The 9,148-nt window shown below is 37.8% G+C and overlaps 2 protein-coding genes across 3 annotated transcripts; one reads left to right on the top strand and one right to left on the bottom strand.

Annotated features, from left to right (window-relative positions):
• Positions 1–2,635: 2,635 nt before the first annotated feature.
• Positions 2,636–3,643, top strand: LOC131425113 (COMM domain-containing protein 5). Its single transcript, XM_058586710.1, has 3 exons — positions 2,636–2,803; positions 3,025–3,373; positions 3,425–3,643. Exons 1-3 carry the CDS (start codon positions 2,701–2,703, stop codon positions 3,588–3,590), a joined length of 618 nt encoding a protein of 205 aa, XP_058442693.1. The 5' UTR covers positions 2,636–2,700; the 3' UTR covers positions 3,591–3,643.
• Positions 3,517–5,255, bottom strand: LOC131425112 (probable galactose-1-phosphate uridylyltransferase). Of its 2 annotated transcripts, XM_058586709.1 has the most exons (4): positions 5,121–5,255; positions 4,882–5,064; positions 4,391–4,825; positions 3,517–4,336 (listed from the first exon to the last, which is right to left on the bottom strand). In XM_058586709.1, exons 2-4 carry the CDS (start codon positions 4,987–4,989, stop codon positions 3,908–3,910), a joined length of 972 nt encoding a protein of 323 aa, XP_058442692.1. In that variant the 5' UTR covers positions 4,990–5,064; positions 5,121–5,255; the 3' UTR covers positions 3,517–3,907. The 2 variants fall into 2 exon arrangements, with proteins under 2 accessions (XP_058442692.1, XP_058442691.1); XM_058586708.1 differs by lacking the exon at positions 5,121–5,255 and having other exon boundaries at positions 4,882–5,111.
• Between the last annotated feature and the right edge of the window lie 3,893 nt (positions 5,256–9,148).

Here is a 9,148-nt window from a genome sequence, read left to right as displayed (position 1 = left end):
ATGTTTGAGCAGCTCGCCTGGTAAGTTGTCATTGACCGCGGCTTTGTTGTTCCTCAGCTTGCGATCTCCTCACTTATCTCCGACAGATCAGGTGCTGGGAATCTGTCGTCGGCTGAGCGTGCACTCTGATTGGTTCCTGTGTCGTTCTCTGTATCTTGTGCTTCGCCATTCAGATGCTCGTCATAGTACTGCTTCCACCTGTTGATCACCTCACGTTCGTTCGTGAGAAGGTTACCACTGGTATCTCTGCACATTTCGGCCTGGGGCGTGTAGCCTCTACGTGAGGGGTTCATCCAAATATAAATAATAATAGGCCTAAGTCCCATACAAACATATCGCCAATGTTTGGTTCACAAAACATTCTAGTCCATCCTTCTACTAACCCTCGACAAGGCCAAGTCACCATAAATATTCCTTTCTGGTAACTTCAAATAATGTTGCTATGGTTCTATTTGCTTATTTATGATTCCATAATAAATAAAAAGATACCACCAAAGTTTCCTCGAATCCGAATTTTAATTCAAGTAAAAAAATTCTTTTCTGGATTCGGAAAATAGTTAAGTCTGCATTGTATAGGCGCATAATAAAACAATTCAGATAGTTAGAATGAATGTACACTTTAAATAGTTGTATGCAGGGCTTTTTTGCAATTTCTCTTTAAGACTAGTGCACAATTTTACGATATCATCTCGATCGGTATCACGAATTGTTGGTATGGTTAAGTTGATTACCAAACGTGTTTGCGAATTGATAAATATGATAAGCTTAAAAATGTCCAGATGAGTCACGGTGTTATTTTCGAAATGTTCCTTGAGTGCCCCCACAAAAAAGTTTTTGTTGTATGTTTCTTATTGCATACAAATCTTAGAGTTCCTGTCGAGTGTCGTGCACCGTCGATAGTTTTGACCGCATACAAACCGCGACAAGGTAGTGGTCAGAATCAATGTTGGCACTGTGGTAAGTGCGGACATTGATGACGTCGGAGAAGAATCGCCCGTCGATGAGAACGTTTGTATGTACAGTATACTGGCACCAGCATGCTGGCAGCCAACAGAAATGTAAATAGGGCATAAAAGGGATTAGTTGATGAATCTATGTATAACATCCTCAATCTATCGGACGCGATCGGTCTAACCAAGTATGCTGGTAGCATGCTGGAGCCAGTATACTGGTACCAGCATACTGACACCCAGCAGAAGTGCAAACGGGGCATAAAAGGGATTAAAACGCGGATCATATTACGAAATCAGTTGATGAATCTATGTATAACATCCTCGATCTATCGGACGCGATCGGTCTAGCCAAGTCAGAAATCACCGAAAACTCGGAGGAAAAAGGAATATGGCACATCCACCTACTAAAAGAACCACCTGGAATCATTTGGTTTAACCACCTGGAATCATTTGGTTTAAGATATAAACACAGAAGAAAAAATCACCATCAGCCGTATTAGATCTGGACACACGAATACAAGAGACAGAAAACTCAAATGGGGAATAGAAACCAACGTGTGCAGTTGCAGTACTGGTGAAATAGACCAGACATCAACCATCTACTATTTTACTGCCCGAAATACAACGTCGAGAGGTCGGAGTTCGACATGCTAGAATATTGCAAGCCCCTTACAACCATACTCAAGGAGAATAATGAGATCGAACTAAAAATTCTCGTATTCTCGTTGCAGTCGGAAAATGGCAAATTCTTCCAGCGACAATCATTATTATCAATGATGTCGCGCTTTATTCGTGTAGTGATGTACTAGTATGCGCACTAGTAGCGACGTTGTGGATTGGCCAATGAACGTGATAAAAACTATTATCGCTGGTTCCATTTTTCAGACATCAACTGGGGTAACAGAGGTATTGTGGCCCACTTTAGGATTGATTTTATTTTGGCCCACTTTGTAAAAATATCCACCAAATGTTGTAATATCTTTGAAAAACCCTTCCGCAATAGGTTATTTTATGTGATGAGCTTCAAATGAATGCAACATGGGTTACTTAACATCGATTAAATCCATAAAGTTGGTTAGGTGGGCCCCAATATATGAAGTGGCAAAAAAACCTCTGTTACCCTGCAGCGACAATAGCGGACCTTACACGATCATTGAAAGTGTCATTACTAAAAAAATAATAACATTTTAATGAACGTGTAAGGTGCAGTAATGACAAGTTCTCCATGCGAATTTGGAATATCATTACTTAGTCATCATTAAAAATGTCAAAAATAATTCTCGTGTAAGGGCCGCTAATAACATTCCTCAATGCTACAAATCTACACCTTTGAAACCATACAAGATAACACCCATAAACACTTTCAAATTATCACAACATAACGACAACCACTAAGCCGAGATGAACCGTGATCTTAGCCGTCCCCAGGACTATAGGGATGTCGGATTTTTTAATTACTCGATTTTTCAATAATCTAGTATAATTTTTAAACTATTCGATTGTATTTTAATCGATTATTGTTACTGAATTTTTCAAACTAATCGATTAGATTAAAAATTACTCGTTGATCTGAGTTATTATTCGATTACTCGATTAATCGATCGATATTACGACATCCCTAATACCCAGGACAACACAAAAAAATGACAAAGATTAAAAATATTTTATTCGGAGATATTAAATATTTTTTAGTCTGCATGTTTTAGATCTGCATTAACTTTTATATTAGGCAATTCATTTTCAAAAAATGTCATCAAATTTCAAATATACTTTAACAAAGATTTTCAAAAACTATAATAAATATGTGCCTGAATTACAATCAACTGTTGTATTACGGAGTATTATTCAACGTAAGTTACCACTAGATTTTTTTTTGTTTCGATTATAGAGAGGCTTTAACATTAATGTCATTCGCCTCTTCGGGCCAGAAAAACTTTCTGACCCTATGTGCGGGGTTGGGAATCAAACCCAGGCGGGCTGCGTGAAAAGCATCGACTTACCCATCACGCTATACCCGTCACACCACTAGATTTCAGTCAGCATAAGGCTTTGAATTTATAAATATTTGCAGTATGCATCAACTACATCGAAGTAAAGTCTTGTTCGCAAGAAATACTAAATCGGGCAATGATCAAAATGCAAACGGCGGATCACGATGTTCCAGAACATTTTTACGAACTTTTTGCAGCGATCCTTCAGCTTATTAAATTATACTTACGATATCCTAAAGGCATAGTGAAAGATGACGAATTGAGAGAATCGCTCAAGGAAATTCGGTTTCGAGATGAATTTATAGAAGATATTATCAGGACTGTGAACCAGTATCGTGATTCGTTGAGTTTGAGTTACCGGGAAATGCGGAATCTTAGATCATTACCGAAACGGATAGTTTGGCGAATCAATGTTGCATTCTCTAACAGGTTAGTAGATTATTTTTATCTTTAAAATTGATTCTGTCAAATCATTTTTAGATCAACTTTCCTACCGATTATTATCATACATATACAAAAAACTGATGGAGATTTTGAAAGTTTTGAAATAAATGAGGCAATGTTTCACAGACTTCGTTTCAACGTAGCTTCTTTACTTCACGAATTACAAACCATGGAAAGACGACAAAGCGTGACGAAATCGTGAAATTGTGTTTTCCTTCTCACAAATATATTAGATATAAAGAATGAATAGTTACAGTGTATTAAATCTTTTATCAATGTACGGCACTTTTCCGTAATCCGGGCACCGGAAACAAAAACTTATCACGGTTTGCTTCAACATGAGCGTTGCCTAAATCTTGCTTCCGGTGGTTTCTACCTAATGTAAATATACCTCACTATGTATATAAGGCGAATATTCCTAAGGAAAATGAAGCACACGCAGCAAAGTAAACCGTGTTGAGCGTCTTTTTTCTTTCGCCCGGATAACGAAAAAGTACCCAATTTACTCTGCAGAAATTCCTAAATGTGTTCACTATAATGTTTTTTACCACATAGATGACGAAGTTTGTCAGCCGCCTGCTCAGCAGTCAGGTCTCGCTGAGCCTGGCAAAGTAGTTCGAATCCAACCATGAATTTCCGCACTGTCGCCGACCGTAACAAAGGTGGATAGTATGTGGCATGTAAAGTCCAATGTCCATCTGGCTGGGTAGCCAGATCTCCGGTTGGTGCACCATGCCATCCCATGCTATATGGAAAGGAACATTTGAATAGATTGTCGTATTTCGTAGTCAGTTCTTTGATGACGATAGCTAGGTTATTGATTTGTTGCTGATTCAAGTCTGAAATTCGTCGGTTTCCATTACGAGAAATGATCATTGTTTCGAAAGGCCAGCTAGCCCAAAACGGAACCACAACTAGCCAATCTGGATTATCCAACACAATACGTTCCTACAAAAAAACGGTCTGGGAGGTTATTTATCATACATATTAACGAATGCATACATTTTTGACGAGTTCCTTCTTCGCGTAGTCGTCTAGTAATGCTCTTCCATGCGTTTGATAATATCTTAGTAAATGATCATCTTTGATGCGTGGTTCGTTAGGTAGAAAAGAGCATGCCCAAATTTGACAATGTGGATGGGGATTGGAACACCCCATACTGGCTCCTTTATTCTCAAATATTTGAACCCAAGTGTACTTTACACCTAATTCGCGATATTCCTTAATCCATGAATCAATTACAGAACGTATTTCTTTCGGAGACATTAATGGAAGTGTTTTATTAGATTTAGGGTGAAAACACATCACCTTACAGGTACCACGAGCACCACCAGTCTGGAATAATGGATCGTCACTTTTCGGCGGCAAAGGGACATCTTCTAGTAATGCGGGAAAGTCGTTCGTAAAGACGAATGTAGACGTGTAAGCTGGATTTTTCTGAAATTGATAAGAAATTATTAATCAATTGATATTGATTAGAAAAGCACACATACAACTCCGTTTGCTCGAATTACACCCGGACATAGTGGATTTTTCGGATCAAATTCCGCAAGTTCAACTTGCTGCGGATGTTCCTCCTGTCCAGACCAGGGTCGCTTCATTCGATGGGGACTAACTAAGATCCATTGACCAGTTAGTGGATTGAAGCGGGTGTGTTGATGTTCTGTCGCCTCAAACTTGGACATAATTTTTAAAACTTGTGCGTATTGTGCAGCGGTCAAAAGTATACTACCTAAGCTTATAATACAAATAAGAGCGCATCAGGCATGTTTTTCATCTGATAACAGGCACCATACATAAACAAACTTATAGTGCTTGTATCACTAGCTACACACAGAAAAATCGGTGTTATTTAAAACAATTTAATGATTAGTTTTTTATCAGACGAAAAAAAGTTTTTGCAACCCGAGATATCGCTTGCTTGATTTGAACTAGAATATGATTGTTCCAAATAAATGTGGGATATTTCAAAAACATTGGTTCAATCAAAAGAGAATTGTTATTGTCACTACATCAAAAAGAAAAATCGTTTAAATTGTCGGGAAATCTTTTAATATTACAATTTTTTCCACAGAAACAAGATTAAACATGCGTATTTTGTTTGAACCTACGATATCTAATTTTGAAACATCGAATACAGTCACAAAATTTATTTGGTTTGATGGGCAACCGATCATTTTGTTGTTTTAAACAATCGAGATTTTTCTGCGTGCGGGATGTTATCAATACGCAGAAAAAATCCGATTGTTTAAAACAACAAAACGATTAGATTACATTTAATCCACAAAAACTTGTTTTAATCCACCAAGTAGTGTAATGTATTAGATGTAATGATGCCTTTCTCACATCAATCATTTTATCATATATAATACTGTGGTATTCTTAAAAATAATTTTCTTCGATTCTTAAAAGAAAAACCGAAATCGGTTTGTTTTTTACATCTACTGATAAACACTATACTTTGGAGTAGTTTTGACACACTTTACCCGATATTTCCGGAACACATTTACCCGATATTTCCGCAATCGGAAGTCGGATCCGAATGAAATTCAGGAATTCCGTATAGGACCACAAAACCTTTCGTTTGAACCTAAGTTTGTGGAAATCGGTCAAACCATCGCTGGGAAAAGAAAGTGAGATCCATTTGGGAAAATATGATCACTATTTCCGGTGCCTCTGAAATCGGAAACCGGGAACCAGGAAAGCCGGAATTTGTTTGTTTGGTCATCTACTGAGAATGACTACCGATTGAAGTAGTCATAAGGCAAAGACATCATATTAACAAGATATCCAGCTCTCACATTTCCCGAACAAATAATTGGCAACATCCTTTTTTGCGAGCATGTCGCCCTCAGGTGAGTCCGCATCGAATCTCATACATAGAAGTAGGGGAGAGAAATGTCAAATTCGTACGCGCCAAAATAGCAGGGCTGCGCACCCATACAATTGACATGACATGTTGAATGAGACGCCGTGCGATGGCGTTGCTGAACTGAAGATTGAGATCGCTCCAAGCTGACAGGGTCTGCATAAGGCTAGTTTAGATTTTTTTGTTTCGTTGCTCAGAATGACGGTATACCATTTTGACATAATTGATTCTAAAATTTCGGAACCGGAACTTAGATCCAGATGAAATTCAGAAGTTTTGTTAAGGACCATATATCCATTTATTTGAACTCAAGTTTGTAAAAATTGGTCACGTCATCTTTTAAAAAATTGGAAGTCGGATCGAGATGAAATTCAGCAGTTTCGTAAAAAGCCATAAGACCATACATTTGAATGTAAGTTCGTATGATTCAGTCGCGCCATCTCTGAGAAAAGTTAGTACACATATTTTTTATGTTTTCACACATTTACCAGCTCCAGAGCCGGAAGTCAGAAAAAAAAGAATTTAGTATTAAACCTAAAGAGTTTTCATTTGAATCTAATGCCGTTTTTCATTGAAAAACACTGGTGGCTCTGATTTTGCACTTTCGAGCAGAAATGCAGTATTCTGCACTTTCGAGCAGAAATGCAGTATTCCTTTTTTATTGATTTATTCTTTATTATACAGTTGAATTAGAATTGAATTTAGTATATATCGCTGATACATTGAAAAGGTGTATTACGGTAGGAGTTTGAATATGATACCTGAAATATGTACGTGTATTTACTTAATTATACCTCAGGCTTCAACAAGCAGGTTAGGATCGGTCTGGTCAACGAGAGTCTCGCTGGAAGGAGATACTAAACGTAACCTTATGTCACTCCTAAATAGCCGATAGTTAAAAATTTATCCTTTCAGATTTATAACGACCCTAAATATACCGTTAAAATCATAGAACAGCCTTTCAATTTGAAAAATCCAACAAATACGTTGTATCATCCAATCAACGTCCGCTCGTTCAACCGGAAGCCAACACGGGACCTTCGTTTGCCGATTTTCAAACAGACCGGTGAACCGGGCGCCATTTTTATCTTTAAACAAACAAGGCAGACAGAGGTCCTTTGTTGAGCCATTTTTAATAGGAGGACTTGGTGCCCTGTTGGACTGGTTTTACTGGAGAATTTTGGAGGTTATTATCCACTTATTTTTTTAATGAACACTACATACCTGTAGAATATCTCTACTTAATGTAGAATAACAATAAACTTTCTTTATATATGAAGATAATACTAAATTTCCACACTATTTTTGTATGAGTAAAACAACAACAAACCGTTCCTGTAAACTAATCGGTTATTTCGTGCAGTATGCCGTTCAACAAGCGTTCAACGACCAACAAAATATAATCGCTTGCTGTGTGGGATCTCCGAGAATTAAACCCAAATTTCGTACAATTTTATTTTTTTCTACTATTTGATTTCCTAAAAATATGTCTACAGAATGGGTTTCGTTTTTCCTACTGAAGGTTATTGAGTTACATTTTTTCTGCATTGAGTTGCAGTAGACTTTTGCACTTTTAAAACTCTGAGTATGAAAGAAATGTCGTTTATATGTAAAATGAAAAGAAGAGGCCCTAGGTGAGAGATTTTTTCGTGACTGGTATTGTGATGCGTTCCATTATGTCCGTACAAGAACCATCAATGTCCCGATTGAGGCCATCGTCAAGGGTAATGTGCCAAGAAGCAGACGAAAGGTGGAAAACGTTCGGGGACCAACAAAGTTGTAGTTATCAACATGCGCAGCGTGCAGACTGAAGAGCCAGCGGAAATTTGTCTCCGTTAGAGTTAGCATATTCACAGATTCCCGCTTGTGAGGAATTCTGGCAACCGTCAGAAGGCTAGCTGCATTTCGACTGCTGTCAAAATTGTCCAGGCGAAATTGCGTCATTATCTCGCCGTACGTGTCTTGTTTATTTCCCTCCTATTTCTTTTTCCTATTTTTTTTTTCGATATATCGATTCGTCAATCCCGCATGTACGCACAAAAAACGAATATTGAGACGAGGTAAATGAGATTGGAATATGGATATGTTTGGTAGTGAGAAAGCAATGTTATTGGCAATAACAGATTTCTATAATTAGTATATATACTTATTGCCTTTCATATGTTTTTTTAAATGAAAACATAAAACCAAGATGCTAAAAATGTAGAACCGATTCAAACCGGTACTGCCAATCTTGTATGGCAAGAATCCGACAGAAACTGAACCGTTAACAACCCTTAGGCGAAATTCTATGTCAGAAACGGTTGTTGCATTGTTGCCAGACTTTTGCCGGAATTCTGGCTGAATTCCGGCAAAAATGGCTGACAGACATAGCCAGCCGTCTAGGGGGAAATCTGTCCATTTTTTTTTTCTGTAAAACCACAGATTTTTTTGGCCATTTTACCACACAGGTTCTGTATCGCAGAACACAAATTTTATCAAAATTCACAGATTTCTACAGATTTTTATGAATATTTCATAAAAATGGCAGATTTTCAAAATGGTTATTACAGATTCTCACAGATTATTATCGAAAATATGCAACACAGATGGTACACAGATTTTCAAGTTGAAACACAGATTTTAAAATGGCTACGCTGGTCTCCGTAATGCTAGATGAAACTCACATCCATCTTCAGCTTGGCACAGAGTTCGACATCACGGTTATCACCTACAGTGAACGCGAAGACAACATCTGGGAACTTTTTGCCTCTCGAAGGTGAATTCCGCTGTGACGTCACCAACGTAGGAAATATTCGCAGCGAAGTTATTTTTCTTGCCAGGTATATAGTTCTTTGACTTCCGGCGCCGTGCTCATTTCTGCTTTTTCGAAAGTTTTCAGCGAGAGACTC

The sequence above is a fragment of the Malaya genurostris genome, chromosome 1 (genome assembly GCF_030247185.1).
Source record: "Malaya genurostris strain Urasoe2022 chromosome 1, Malgen_1.1, whole genome shotgun sequence".
Taxonomy (NCBI): Eukaryota; Metazoa; Arthropoda; class Insecta; order Diptera; family Culicidae; genus Malaya; species Malaya genurostris.
This window is presented reverse-complemented; position numbering and strand designations above follow the sequence as displayed.

Bases quoted from the DNA above. Each gene is read 5' to 3' on its own strand.
- LOC131425113 (XM_058586710.1), top strand. From the start codon at position 2,701: ATGTCATCAAATTTCAAATATACTTTAACAAAGATTTTCAAAAACTAT. The intron at 2,804-3,024 runs GTAAGTTACCAC...AAATATTTGCAG, and splicing joins ATTACGGAGTATTATTCAAC to TATGCATCAACTACATCGAA. The intron at 3,374-3,424 runs GTTAGTAGATTA...AATCATTTTTAG, and splicing joins AATGTTGCATTCTCTAACAG to ATCAACTTTCCTACCGATTA.
- LOC131425112 (XM_058586708.1), bottom strand. From the start codon at position 5,073: ATGTCCAAGTTTGAGGCGACAGAACATCAACACACCCGCTTCAATCCA. The intron at 4,826-4,881 runs GTATGTGTGCTT...TATCAATTTCAG, and splicing joins TAATTCGAGCAAACGGAGTT to AAAAATCCAGCTTACACGTC. The intron at 4,337-4,390 runs GTATGCATTCGT...GTTTTTTTGTAG, and splicing joins AGAAGGAACTCGTCAAAAAT to GAACGTATTGTGTTGGATAA.